This window comes from Dermochelys coriacea, chromosome 9, assembly GCF_009764565.3.
Source record: "Dermochelys coriacea isolate rDerCor1 chromosome 9, rDerCor1.pri.v4, whole genome shotgun sequence".
NCBI classification, from domain to species: domain Eukaryota; kingdom Metazoa; phylum Chordata; order Testudines; family Dermochelyidae; genus Dermochelys; species Dermochelys coriacea.
In genome coordinates, this window is record NC_050076.1 from 16,564,962 (window position 1) to 16,580,152 (window position 15,191).

Below are 15,191 nucleotides of genomic sequence, written 5' to 3' on the forward strand. Positions count from 1 at the left end.
ATTTAGAGTGACGTAGCTACGTTGTTCAGTGGCTGTGAAAAATTCACACCACCGTACCATAGTTAAGCTGACAGATGCAGTTACATCAATGGAAGAATCTTCCATTGATTGCTCTGCCACTCAGGGAGGCAGATTACCTACACTGAAGGGGAAAAACCCTTCAGTTGCTGTAGGAAGTGTCTATGCTACGGTGCTACAGACACATAGCTGTAGCTCTGCCGCTGCAGCACCCGTAGTGTAGATATGGGCTGATTCATGAGTCTTCCAATCTCTGCATTCAGAAGCAACACCTCCCCCACACTACTCTGTCTTCTTCAAACCTCACCCTCAGCCCGACCTTGTTATCAAAGGGGCAGCTCCTGTTAACCAGAATACAAACACTGAAAATAGAATAACAAAACAAATATTAACACAACACCCAAATTCACCTCTAACTATAATGTTTTGCAATATAAACTCATTTTAATAATTATTCCTGTGTTCTCAAACTAACAAATATATTTTTCCTCCTAGACATATCAGCAGGTAGGAGTGACAGGTGTGGGAGGCATGCTGTTATCCTCTATGAGGAGTAGCCTGAACTGGGGATACAACAGGCTTTAATACAACTATTTGTGAACTATCAAACACCTACACCCCCCCCAACTAAAACCTCTCCAGCGCAACATCAAGGATCTACAAACTATTCTGAAGGATGATCCCTCACTCTCATAGACCTTGGGAGACAGGCCACTCCTCGCTTACAGACAGCCCCCCAACCTGAAGCAAATACTCACCAGCAACTACACACCACACAACAGAAACACTAACCCAGGAACCAATCCCTGCAACAAATCCCGTTACCAACTCTGTCCGCATATCTATTCAAGGAACATCACCATAGGACCTAATCACATCAGCCACACCATCAGGGGCTCGTTCACCTGCACATCTACCAATGTGATATATGCCATCATGTGCCAGCAATGCCCCTCTGCCATGTACATTGGCCAAACCGGACAGTCTCTACGCAAAAGAATAAATGGACACAAATCAGGTTCTGTTCCTGCTTCTGTTAGCAGAGTATGACCTAGTAGTTAGAAAGAGCAGAGCAAATATAACAATGCCCCTTCTTGACTCAGCTATGGGAACTGTACCTGGGATCTCAAAACATTAACATTTACTAGGGCACAACAATAGTGCACATTAGGATGGTGGTAGTAATGTACTCATAAACCTTGGTATGCATCTAACCACTAGAAAGAGACAAAGATCCACATAGTGCAAGTTAAATGGGCCAAAGTATGCTTGTCTATCTGAAAGGCAGCATGGCAAAGTCAGCCTGGTCAGCTCTGACCCACCCTCTCTCTACCTTGGGTGAGTGACAGCTGCTTCTGAGCTACTGCTCCACGGATTTGCCTAGTAAACTCTGAAATGCGGCAAGGGTGGAATGCGAGGTGCAAGGCTCACTCCCAGGCCTGGTGTGTCATAGGTGGTGGGGGGGGACGTGCCAGTTAAGACTAGGCTTACCAATAGTCCCTTATTACAAGGACTTATTTTTTCCTCTCTGTACAAGATCAGGAATAGCTGAGTGCTGCAAAAAGGAGCAAGAAATACCCCTCGTGAATGTCAGTGAGTGCTGCTTATTATTAAGACTGACGATAATATCGGGAAGAGGAGTGGTGCAGGGCTGCTAAGAAAACAACCCCTTATTTTTGAAATACTTTGGCAACCCTAGATGCAGAAGGCGCACCCCTGGCAGGCCGGACGCCCGGCATCAGGGCTGTAAGGGGAGTCGTCCCGCCAGGATGTGTGGCACCAAAGAAGGGACGGCCCTTACAGCAGGGGCCGGCGGGCCTCCCCAGGAGCAGGAGGCACAGTGGGCAGAAGAGCTACGGGGAAGGGACGCTATCCCTAGGGTTCAGGGGCCTTGCCTGGGAGTACTGCTATGCTGGGCAGGCTCAGCGGCTGGGCCACCGCGGCGCCGTCGCCCCTGCCTGCCGCAGGCAACGCCCAAACCAGCCCCTTTACCCGCTTTGAAGTTGCCTCGGTAGTAATGGCCGCCAGCGTCACGTGGCAGGCTGGGGGTTAGCGGGGGGGGGGGGGAGGAGGGATATTGTGACCCAAGCCGCTGTCCATAGTAAGGCGAGACGCGGATCATCCCACCGGTCTGTGGGGAAGCCTGTTTCCGGTTGGAGAGACGCCCCAAGCGGAAGTGCTGTTGCTTTAAGGCATGTGGAGGAGGAGCAGCTCGAGGGGAGGGGAAAGTGAACTTTCCGCATCACGTGGTCAGACTCCAATCAATGCTGAGCGGCGGTGAATCGCCACGGTAAGGGCGCGGCGCCGCGCGGCGCTCGGGTGACCTGGAAGTTTGTGCGCTCCGAGTCACATGGAAGGGGTGGGGCACCCGGAGCCCCGCCTATCCTGGCCTCCTGGCAGCCAATGAGAGCTGCGCTCGCGGCTACAAAGCGGAAGTGGGGGGGTAGCCGCGGGAGCCGAGGTGTGCGCGTGAGGCTCTGTCCTGTCTCTCTCTCTCTCTTTTCCCCCCCTCCCCCCTTTCCCCGGCTGCCGCAGTGCTAGAGGCCGGGCGCGTGTGCGCAGCGACTGACGCTCCGTTTCCTGTCGGCGGGTAAGAGCCGGGCCTGGCGCGCGCCGCTCCCCGCCGTCGGAGTTGCCGGCGCCGCGCGGGGTCGGGCCTCTCTGCCACTGAGCCGGGCGCCCCGGGGGAGCTGGGAGCTCTTCACCCTCCCCGGGGGTGGCCCGGCGCACACGGGGAGGAGGGTGTGTGTGTGTGTGTGTGTGGCAAGGGCGGCTCTGTCTCCACGCGCCCGGCACCCCCTCTGCAATCCGGCCGGGCGCCGCAACGGCGTCTCCGCGGGCACGTGGGCAGAGCCGCCGGAGGCCTCCCTCGCGCCCTTGGCCGGCCCGGGGTGGGAAGACCCCTGGGTCCAGCTGAGGGGCTACCCAGAAGCACGTGCTGCCCGGCCAGCCAGCAGCCTTGGGGCAGGTCGGCTCCCTGCGTCGCTCAGCGCCCAGGCAGGGTACTTGTGCACCGCAGCTAAACCCCCGCGGCTGGCCCGGGCTAAGGGGCTGCTTAATTGCGGTGTAGATGCTCTGGGACCCTCCCCCCACGTGTCTTTAAGCTGTCTGGTTGCTGGTAAAAGCTGCATCCTCTCCTTATCCTCTAGTAGTATCCACTAGAGGACCCAGCGCACCATGGCTGATGAGATTGATTTCACGACTGGAGATGCTGGTGCTTCCTCCACGTACCCCATGCAATGCTCTGCGCTGCGCAAGAACGGCTTTGTCGTGCTCAAGGGACGTCCTTGCAAAATTGTTGAAATGTCAACCTCTAAGACAGGCAAGCACGGTCATGCCAAGGTAAAAAGACTGGCACGCTCTTGTACCTTTGCTTCTGGGCTTGAATATCTCCTCTCAATGATTTTATTTTTTATATTAATAATGTTGTGTGTGTACACATATATACATACATATACACATGCGCACACTCTGCACAAATCACCAGTCAGATCTTTAGATACACTTCTAGTTATGGAATTACTGTGGACATAATACCAGTGTGCCCATGCCTCAGAGCAAGTTTTCTGTCCTATTCAATCCCAACTCTACAGCAAATGATAAACAGTGGGGGTAATATTAAAGACAAGATCCCATGTATGCATTCTGCTTTTAGGATCTTGAAACTTGCATGGGGTGGACCAGAATTTATGGACTTGATGGAAGTGCTCTGAGAAGGTAGAGGGATTACAGACTAGCCTTTGCCTAAAGGTGGATTTGGAAGGCATTGGGTAATGCATGTTAGCAGTCTACTGTAGACAACTGGAGGTGCCTCTGACATATTAAAGGACTCCATATAACCCATTTTATAGACTTTCCAAATTCTAATTTAGACAACTAGAATTAAGGTACTGTAGGGAAGAGTCTTCCCCCACTTTTTGAGACCATCTAAATGGCTTGGCTAAGTAGGCGTATTTTGCACTAGTCCTTGGTATGGCTTCACTAAATTCTTGTGTCTCTAGCTAACTGGCAATTAATTGATGTACTTAATCTGTTTTTTGAAGGCTGGTGTGGACACTCCCTTGCTTCTGTTCTAGGTGACAAATACTTGGCTTTTACCACATGCTAATTGAGTACTTAAGTCTTCACTACACTTTTGTACCTTGAAGTAGAAGCCTAAGGTATGTCTGTCTACTAAACAATAGAAGGTAACAGCAATTAACTAAATGTAACAAAAAAAAATCTACGAGACCACACCCACCCCTTGGAGCAGTATGGCAATATATGGGTTTGTAGGGGACACTCTCATGGCTTTAAAATGTTCTGATCAGACCCTCAGGCCTGGTCTACATGTTGTTAGGTTGACTAGCTACATCAGTCAGGGCTGTGTTGGATTACCTAGATCAATGGAAAATGTTTTCTGTTGATGCAGGGAGCATATGTGCTACACAGTGCTGTGGTAGCTGAGCAGCTGTAGCAGTTATAGTGTAGACACACCTTTGGTTAGTATCTTTTTCTAGAAACTATTCTTAAAACCAGTTACGTCTTCAGTGCCTACCAGCAGCTAAGATGCCCTGAAATAATTACCAAAATAAAGATAAGGGCAGGTAACAACCTTGTTCGTTTGGGTCTCTTAGTTAAGTGACCTGGAAACAGCCCAGATTTTGATGTTTAAGAGGGTGGACAGGGAGACCTTAATTGGTGTTAACAGTTGATAGCCTGGTTTATACAGGGTTTTAGTCCACACTCCACTGTGGTAATACTAGTTCAGCACAGTCTGGCAATCATGGATGTCTTGGCATAGACATGTAACATCACAAACATGTCTAAGACCATAGCAAAAAGACTTGTGAATAGGTTAGTTTGGTGTTGGCACTACCGGGCAGTTTCTAGAAATGCCCCTAATACTAGGGAAGAAGGGCTTAAATCCCACTTCCCTCTCATCTTTCAGGCCTGGCCCAAGCTAAGGTTTGTAAGTATATATCTTTACCCACACAAACTTTTTACTGTAGACTTGGCTTATACTGGGAAAAGAGACCTTTTGGCATTGCTGTACTGGTTAAGTGACTTTTTTTTTTTTCCTCACACTCCTTACCAACATAGCCTTAGTCTCAAATCTAGTGATGTCATTGTAGAACTGGGATACCAAGGCTCTAATTTTCTTGCTCTCCTCCTTTAAGACAAATGTTTCAAACCATCTTCATATGTGACCGGAGGTTGGGGGGGGCGAAGGGTACAAGCAGAACTTTCTCTTTCAGGTTACCCATAAACTCTTGGACTAAAATTCTTGCCCCTCCCATTCAAGTGGAATCGGTTTTATGTATAAAATGAACCAGTAACTTAAACTGTTGCCTTGAACAGCAGGCTGCCAGTGACTGATCTTAAGGGGAGAAAAACTAATTGCTCTTTACTACTGTTCTTGCAGGTTCATTTGGTTGGTATTGATATATTCACTGGCAAAAAATATGAAGATATCTGCCCATCCACTCATAACATGGATGTTCCAAATATCAAGAGGAATGACTACCAAGTGAGTTTGTTTACTGATGGTATGATTAGACAGCTTCCTAACTGTTGTCATAAAGACAAATTTCAGATTTAATAATTAAGATAATGTTGAAGTAAAAAAACGATACAGAGTTTAGGCATAGACGTTTCTGGTTATCAGGGAATAAGATGCAAATTATCAAGGGGTGCAAAATTCGGTTTAGGAGCAGAGTGGCATAAGGAATACATAATCTGCAATCTCCCCGATTGGGGGTAAAAGTTTAACGGGTCAAAGTACAGACATTGAGCTATGGGGGGTATGTTGTCCATGTAATGGCTATATTCAGGTGTGGAGTATAATAAGCGGAGATGAGGATGGATCTACCCTCATTTGGTGGGATTTTAATGTTCAGTGAGTTTATGGTTCCAGTTCATATGGTCCAATGGAAAAAGTCTCTCAGTCCCTTTCCCATAATTGATGTGAGCCGGTACGACATCGTGCATGTCCTGGTACTGTCAGTGGTGGTGATGTGTTTGATGTAGATGTCTCTGGACCATCGGATGGTATTTAGTTCCACTCCTAAACTGCATGTCATAATTTTTAATTAAATTTAAATTAAAAAATTTAAAAAGTTGCTTCTCCGACTTCAGACACTTTTTTTCTCTCTCTCTTCTGAGCGTAGTTGTTACTCCCTTGTTGAGCATACTAGCTATAAAATTTTGGCCTGAAATCTGGGATATTAACTTCATTTTGCTGGGAGTACAAGAGGAGTAATATGACTCTCTAATGGAGAAAGGAAAATGGTTATATACTGGAGGATGGGAAAGTATCTTTACTACAGGGGCTAGAAAAGACTTATCTTTGGTAAGATTTCTGGACTTCCTTCAGAGCAGCACATTTACTCTTGGTTTGAGTATACCTACTGAATTTCTTTTGAACCTTTTAGATGGAACTGCTCCAAAGTCGTTCTGATCCTATTGAACACTATTGAGGAGTGTAGATGCAGGGAACTGGTTCACAAACTTCCTTTGTTAACTTTAACTTTTTCAAAGTGTTAGAAGGATGCTGACAAATTAACTAGACCTCAAATCTCTGCCACCTCCCAGTCTACTTCTCACTTTTCCATAACATAATTAACATCTTAGGATAGTCAAGTTTCTAGCTTTGTCATTTCTATTAAGGCTTTTAGTCTGCGTGAAATGACAGCTGTGATGAATTCAGAGGGCACTGAGTTAAACATCTTAGAACCAGGGGCACTAAAATTCGTTCCGCTAACTCAGTGCAAATGATGTCAAAAGGTGGATTACTCTGAACTAATGAGTTATGGAGGATGGCAACAAAATATGGTGGAGTTCATCTTAAAGTTATTGATATCTGTCCAGATCAAATGACATCCTCAATTAGTATTAATTGGCAAATTCAAGGTCACATGGTTGGAGTACTAATGCTAAACATCCTAATCAAGGTGGACTGTTCTTTATTGCCCCAGTGTGCATCATGTACACTGCAGGCTGCAGAATACATGTTCCGGATAGTAACTTTTCTTCAGAGCTGTTGGTTCTACATACCAAGTACTAAATCACAATATTGGAGCTTGAGCTTCCCATTTGTATCTTTAGCATTGTTGTCCTGATTCTTTAGTTCACTCAGAGGTCCCTCTAGTAAGTTACTGAAAAGTAAGGCCCTCTCTAGAGCTATTAGGATATATGAACTTTCATATGTGATGCAGTCTTATGGGCAATTCTAGCCTTTTGGTGTCCAAAGCTAGTTACTTGACTATTACCATTCAAATGGTAAATTAAATTAAAATGGCTTCTCTTTCATACAGAAAACAGCAGTCTAGAATTTTCTTCCCGACTCACCTTGAGTGCCTTGTAAAGCATCACTTAAGAGCTATAATTAAAAAACACTGCAGTTGGTTCATTCAGATAAATGGAATCTGATGTGATGGCCTAGAGAAATACTCTAAATCATCAAATCAGCTTATTTGTTTTGTAGTTGTGCTACCATCCAGGACACGCTTACCCTTGTACTTAATAACTTGACCACTGAAAACAAATGTGCAACTTAACTTAGTTTAGCAGAAGCTAATAGCTTTTTAATCCCTTCTCTTGAAATGTCATTTAAAACTGTCATGTCATGATTTGCACTCTGTTTAAGCAACAAAGTTAACATGACTAATGTAGAATCTATCTCCAAACTACTGTGATATTAGAAGCAGCAAGTAACAGGATGACCTAGTTTCAATATTTGATACACTGAATTAATACAAACTAGCAAATCTTGCTATTCAGACAAATTAGCAGTATGAATTTTCTAAAAACCAACTTCTTCCTATAGCTGATCTGTATTCAGGATGGCTACCTCTCTCTGCTGACAGAAAGTGGTGATGTTCGTGAGGATTTGAAGCTGCCAGAAGGTGAACTAGGCAAAGAAATAGAGGGGAAATATAATGCAGGTGAAGATGTACAGGTAAGAACAGAAAGTATCAAGGTGCCACTAAAGGGCAAGTTTAAAGGGTGTCTGTACTTTCCATAAGATTCTGTGATAAAGAATGGTCCTGGTCTCTTACTCTCTCAATTTGAGTTTGGAAGCATACCAGTTTCCCACACTCTGAAACTCCTTCCTACCAAATTTAGGAGTATAGCTGTTCCAAATGAACAGCTCAAGCAGTTAAGTGGTCTCCCTTCTGTGGTTGATGGAAAACTTGCCGGTTCTCACCTCAGCTGCATTTACATGTGTCCAGTCTCTTTGCTGTGCCACAAACTGGAAATTACAAGCCAAGTTGAGACCTGGTCTAAACTTTGCTGGTGTAGTTATGTGGGCTTGGAGCATTTGGGGGGAGGAGGGGTAGGCGGGAAATTACACCATTACCCAACATAGCTATAAAGGTAAAAGCTGTAACGGAAATGCAGCTTATATGAGCAAAAGCACACTTTCGCTAGTATAAACTGCATCTCCACTAAGAGGGTTTGTCAGTATAGATGGGCTTAACTGTCTCTGACATCTGCTATGAGAGAAGAACCTAGAGCTGCCAGTCACTAACAGATGACCAAGCAGCAGGGCAAAGAAATGGATGCATATCCAGAAAGAACACATCATAGGGCCAGATGGAATAACCAGCTGTAGAAAACTTGTTGTATCAGATTAAACACGTTTCCATGTTATCTGTAGTTAGTGCTGCTTCTCAAACATTAGGAGGTGGGATAGGAGTCCCTCCAACATTAGTTTTCAGTGGAGTGCCTTTTATCACATATTGGTTTAAGTTTCTTGTGATTAAGTGTCATCCATACATTTTTTAATGTTTCTTTTGTCTTCTAGGTGTCAGTCATGTGTGCAATGAGCGAAGAATATGCTGTAGCCATAAAGCCCTGCAAATAAATGGGATCTCCAGGCTCGAGCAATTGCTCAGGTCCGGAGAAACCACAGATATTACATTTGGTTCTGATTGTCACCAAAGCTATGGCCTTCACAAGCAACCTCATTTCTTTTTGGATTGTTTCAAAATAGTGCTGGATTCTGGATTAGTTTTGCAGGCTGACTGGCAATTTTCATAATCACTGAGGTTTTAATTCCTTCCGAATTGTGTACCTCTTCTAACATGCCTGTAGGCTTCAGTTCCTGGGTCCAAGAAACCTGATGGTTTCGTTCACTAGCAGGTATATTTTATTTGTTTGAGCAAAACATTGTCTGTGTGAACAGACAATGTACAGTATTCAGGGGATTTTAGATAAGATAGTCAATGGTATCTAGGATTATAAATTAACCTAGAACATAAATAGTATTTAGTTTTTTGCCATAACATTTAGATAGAACTGTCATAATATAGAATTGTTTTAACTTAGACATTAACATTTTGTGAATTGGGATTCTCAGTGAACTGTGGGTGCTGATCACATTTCTTAGACCATGAAACTCAAGTGATTTTTTTTTTTAAAAAAAAAAAAATGCCAATTAGCTTGACAAAGTTCTGGTGGCCATGTGCAACTAACTGTATTACCTCTTGTTATAATCTCCCTTTGCCAACTCGTTGGCTTGCTTATTGTAACTTTATAAAAATGTCAAATCTGCCTTTGGTGTAGGCAGGCAGTCAGAATGTTGGTTGGATGTTACATAACCAGATTAAAGGTGCACAAATAGGTGGGATTAGATGTTAAAGTGATAACTTTCACTTGAGGCCTTTGTCAGACTTAAAAATAATAAAAATAGAAAAATGCAGTTCAGTTGCTCTTATTGTATTATCTTAAACTATAAAAAGGAGTGACTAACTCCACAGGAATCTCTTGCAGTGCTTCCAGTATTAGGTATAAATGTTCAGGTTATAACTACTTTGATTTTGTAGCACAAGGAGTATAGGTTTTTGACCATTTTTTTTTTTAAACAAATTGTAGCATTGGGACTTAAATGCACATCTTGTATAAAGAAAACTAAACTATTATAAATGCAAACTTTTTTGCATTTGAAAAGTAAAATATAGGCACAGCAGACACAATATAAAACATAATCATAGCTCAATATAGGAGCAGTAATAGTAAGTTACTACATCTAACTGTTCTAGAAATAAACATGGCAGAAGCTACATAGGTAGCTTGCCATCAACACAGCAGTTGTTTCTAACTCATTTAAAAATGTGTATTTAGGCATGACTTTAACAGTAAACATGAAAAACTCTGCAAAACTGACAGAATTATCACTAACTTAGCGTCTTGTGCTTTCTGTATGGTGCTCTTGCACATAAATTTCATTCTTCTACTATAAACTAGTTCTCTGACTAGTTCATGGCTTAAATTTCAAGTCACATTTCCCTATAATGAGGCTTGGCAGAGCTAGATTTGTTTTTTATAGTAAGTATTTTTTATCCATTCTAAATTTCAATTGTAGGAAATTTAGGAGCAGGGTGAGATAATGTCTACTTCATGACAGCAGATGTTGAGATTCAAAAAGTTAACCATTATAAATCTCTAAAACACAAATGGCCAACATCATGTGTCAAAATATACAGCTAGATGTCGTTAAATCAAATGAACTTCTCAAACAGCATTTTTCTTTCTCTGTGTGCATTTTGTTTCAGTGCAGACATTTTTAGTTGGTTTGTGAGCATGGTCAAATAGATGTTTACTGACAGATTAAAAATCTGTCCTTCCAAGTCTACTTCTAATGAGCCACTTTAAAAACTTGCCTTAAGCTTCAATGGCTATTGACTAATTTGGGAAGATTTAAATACTTGGAATGCTACCCTTGCAAAACATGCACTGTTCATAATCTATCTTTCTTTGGCTGCAGGAACCATGACTTCATCCTACTATACACTATTTTAAAATAGGTTTAACTTAGCGGTAGAAACTCTCCGACCTACTAAAGGGGTTGGAGCAGAGCAACTATCTATCTTATGAGCTGAACTTGTATATGAAACCTAGTCTAAATCATGTAGATTAATGAACCTGAGTGATGAAAAGTAAAACAGACACTGAAGGTATATATGTGCCTAGTATACCATGATAGAGGGGAGATGAGCATCATGCAGCTCAGGCTAGCAATAAATAGCTACCTAATCCATCATTAAAGCACAATGTACTGTATCCTTACAGCAGTCAAGTATCACTACATATTTCTGCCTGGCTTACAGGGCATTGTGATTGAACTTCCTAAATAGCACCTTGTTTCGTATGCAACAATAAACTTGATTCTTAAAACAGGGCTCTGCACCCTACTACAGGCTGAAACCTATAGTGCTTTCTTAAGAACTGAACCTCAGTGCTCTCCTTGTCTTCCTGTACTCCACCAGGAAGTGGAGGGGGGGGTGTAGGAGAGAATGGCAGTTCTTGTTCTGACACTTCAGTATCTCATGGTGTGGGTCAATAATAACCAGTGCCTCTGGACCTGGTCTTAAGGGCAAGATGCGGAGCCTGCAACCAGCTAGGAAGTCTAGCACTGACATAGAATCATAAAATCATAGAATATGAGGGTTGGAAGGGACCTCAGGAGATCATCTAGTCCAACCCCCTGCTCAAAGCAGGACCAAATCCCCATAACCAAGCTAATGCAAATTCTGGCTGCTAAACTATATTTTAATATTGTTCAAAGGCTGGACAAATTCAACTCCCTAGTTAGCATCTTACTGTATTAGTACACTTAAAGGTCACACATGCAACATATTTCATGCAATCAGATGTTGGATGCAGCCGGTCCACAAGTGTGTCCAAAAGGTATAGGACTAGCTATCTCAAAGTAGTCCTTGACTGAGAGATTTCTTAAGGCTAAAAGGTAGTTCTACTAATCCCTGCTTGCAATTCTGCAAAATGTAGGCTTTGAGATGACAGTACTTCTCCAAACAAGAGTTTGTTCTGTTGGTTGGTTCTGTAGCAGTCTTGCATATGACTAAATACCTATTGCTTATCCACCTTTGTAAAGCACTTTGAGATCTATAAAAGTAATTATTAGGTGGTCATACATATGGAATTGCCTGGAGAAAATTAATCTATTACTAGTATTTTGGACACTTCATCAGTTAAGTTACAGTATTATGTTTTACTAAACTTAAAACCAATGTTTGAGCCATTTCTTTAATAGCAAGCTATTTCAGCTTACTGTCAATAGTCATATTTACAATAAACCTTTAAATTAGCTATTAGTAGCAGTTCAGATTGATGCATCTTCCTGAAATCTGTCAGAAGCTTCCTGAGGGTGAATTTCATGCTCTCAAAGCTCCACTTTAAAACAGATCTCATCTATTTACCTGGTTTGTACTACTAGCTTCTAAATTAAGGGGTTTTTAATTAACTTGCTGCTACAAGAACATGAAAACTGCGAACTCTTAGCAGCTGCTGCAATTCCCTAAATTAAAAGGTAGAAAACTAGGGGGTGTAGGAAATATTTTCACTTACTGTTATACTTTTATGGCACCAGTCTTTATAGGGTTTTTGTCTTTTCAAGTCTTTAAATGTACTATAGGCTGTTTTTGGCCTCAAATGTTGATAAATATTTAACAACTTAAATGGACCCTCTTAATTTTTGCTTGATATGGTTGCTTTTCAACTAGACTATTGTCAGTTGAGCCATGATTTGAATGCATTGTTCTCAGGGCTGAAGTTCATTATTTTAACAGTAACTGCTTGCAAGTCTTACAGGGTTTTTCTGATCCATAGTAGCCTGTAGCTTGCTGAAGATGGTGCACCATCTGTATAGTCTCAGAATACTGTATTCTACATAATCTGTAAAAGAATCCTATTTGGGAATAGGTCCAACTACTGTAGTTAGCAAGCTTACTGAATTCAAGCATGTTATATTATTAAATGGACTTCAAAATTCAATAAAAACACACTTTTGTTACAAGAATTCCAGTTTGGTAAGGAAGATTCAGTATGTCCTTACTATTAAGGCTGTTGGGTATCGCAGTGAATTTTATGTAACAAGACAATTTTAATGAAGGTATAAATCTTAACATGAATGTTATGCTGAACATATGGTGGAATTTTAGTTTTGCACAGTTAATTTAGAGCTTCTTGAGTCTCATTTTAACATCTGTAGTCTAACGCTAAAGTATTTGGCTTTTGAGGGTGATTCTGTATTGTGGTAAATAACCAGTGTAAACTTAAAAACACTCTTGTTTAGTTTAAATGCTTGCTGCATATTACTGTAAAATAAATGATACCCCATTATTCTCAAATTATTCTATATTATAAACATATCAAGTACTAGTCAATGTATATTTTTTTAAAAAGGGAGAGGGAAGACGAGGGATGTTTTAATTACTGTATTTATGCAATGACATCTTACTAATCACAGTACAATAATTTACAGGGTTTTTTTTTTTTTTGCATCTAGCCTTTAGGGATAAGTGAGCAAGTAGACCTATTGGTTATCAGCTGGAAGGATTCAAATATTTATATATTGTAGAACATGTATTGCTTTTAAAGTCATAAAACCCATAACTTGAAAGGTATAACTGTACATCTTTCATTTCTGTAATAGTGAAGTTCTCAGTTATTAAGAGTAAGGGAAGTTTGTTTGGCTTACAAAAGATGGTTGAAAGAAGGCCCTTTAACATTTAGATGATGATGAAGCTGGCTAAAATGTTTCTATGAAATGTTTGCACATTTTGACTTTTAGTTACAGCAAGAGGGATAGTGGAAGCTAAAGTTAAGGTCCAGTCTTGAAATACCTTTTTTTTTTATTTTTATTCACTACCTTTAGCAATACATTTGTTCATTCCGTGTGAAAAACATTTTTTTTAAAGTAGAAGGGCTTGTCATAAAGTTGTACTGGGGATAGAGGAGTGCTGACTTTCCTGTCAAAAGAAATAAAATCAAACTCTAACATTTTATAGTGACTATTTCCTGACATGTTGTGAACGTCGTAAATTTCTCCAGGAATAAAGAAATATAGTTATGGGCATGATATAAAATCTGATTTTCAGGAAATGCTCTTTTGTATGCAAGTAGGTAAAAACTTTGATGTTGGAAGAATACTTCCCTAACAAACTACATGATAGTTTAGAAAGAAAGGTGATGGCTCTCTGGATGCTGCAGTCATGCTCCTTATAGATTTCTCCAATTGCGGTGTTTCATCTAATTAAGAAAGAAGCAAGATTTTACTAATCCATTGCTTCTAACATAACAGACAAAGGGGGTGACATGCTGCAAAGCGGCATTCATAAGAATGGCCATACTCGGTTAGACCAAAGGTCCATCTAGCCCAGTATCCTGTTTACTGACAGTGGCCAATGCTATAATCAAGTGATCCATCTCCTGGATTACATATATACCCAGGCTGGGATTATTTTTAAGTCCTGGTTTGCTGCTTACATCACTATCATGCCATGTGGAACAGCGCTCTGCATTTGATGTTGAGATTAGAATGTACATGCAAGAACTGGAATCAGAACTTTCTGATGGATTTCAAGATTTCCAGCAGTTTAGCCCAATGCTTTTTCTAATTAAACCTGAAAAGTTCAACGAAAGCGATTTGGATTTGTCTGTATTTCAGTGGGTGGGTGTTTGAAGTTTTTGAAATGCAGCTCATTCAGTTAAAAAGCTCAGAATTGTGGGCATCAAAGTTTGGAGATCTGCGGAGTGCACTTGAAGTTAGCAAGAGAGATCATGGGGCCTCTATTCTGACTTGCTAGATGTCCCTGCAAGTGAAATTTAACTGTTTCAAGAAAATTGTGTTTGCAATACTTTCAGCATTTGGATCCACATACCTCTATGTTCACACATGAAATCTGACCTCTTTATGGGAGCCAGTTAACAACTGCTCGCTCAGAAGCCTCTGTGCAGCTTAAAGTATCCAAATACATGCCAGACATTGGAAAACTCAGCAAGGAAAAGCAAAGGCAAGGATCACACTAAACTGATAAGATCTGTATTCATTTAAATTTAAAGGAAGCTTCTTAAATATTTTAAAAACCTTATTTACTTTACATACAATAATTTAGTTATATATTATAGACATAGAGACCTAAAAACATTAAAATATATTACTGGCATGCAAAACCTTAAATTAGCATGACTAAATGAAGACTTCGCACACCACTTCTGAAAGGTTGCCAACCCCTGATGTAGCCTAAGGCAGGGTAAGGGCCATAGTTTGCCTGGGCCAAGAAGAAACAATGTCAATGATGGCCTAAAGTGTGACTGCTTCAACATTTTCAGTCAATACAATTTGTATTTGCATGGCAGATGGCACAAGCATGGGTGCAGATGCTTCT

General features: G+C 41.5%; 1 protein-coding gene across 2 annotated transcripts; it reads left to right on the forward strand.

Annotated features, from left to right (window-relative positions):
- Positions 1-2,373: 2,373 nt before the first annotated feature.
- Positions 2,374-9,411, forward strand: EIF5A2 (eukaryotic translation initiation factor 5A2). Of its 2 annotated transcripts, none has more exons than XM_038416931.2 (5): positions 2,374-2,608; positions 3,171-3,360; positions 5,423-5,527; positions 7,826-7,957; positions 8,807-9,411. In XM_038416931.2, exons 2-5 carry the CDS (start codon positions 3,196-3,198, stop codon positions 8,864-8,866), a joined length of 462 nt encoding a protein of 153 aa, XP_038272859.1. In that variant the 5' UTR covers positions 2,374-2,608; positions 3,171-3,195; the 3' UTR covers positions 8,867-9,411. The 2 variants fall into 2 exon arrangements, with proteins under 2 accessions (XP_038272859.1, XP_038272858.1); XM_038416930.2 differs by having other exon boundaries at positions 2,442-2,608; positions 3,168-3,360.
- Positions 9,412-15,191: the final 5,780 nt, after the last annotated feature.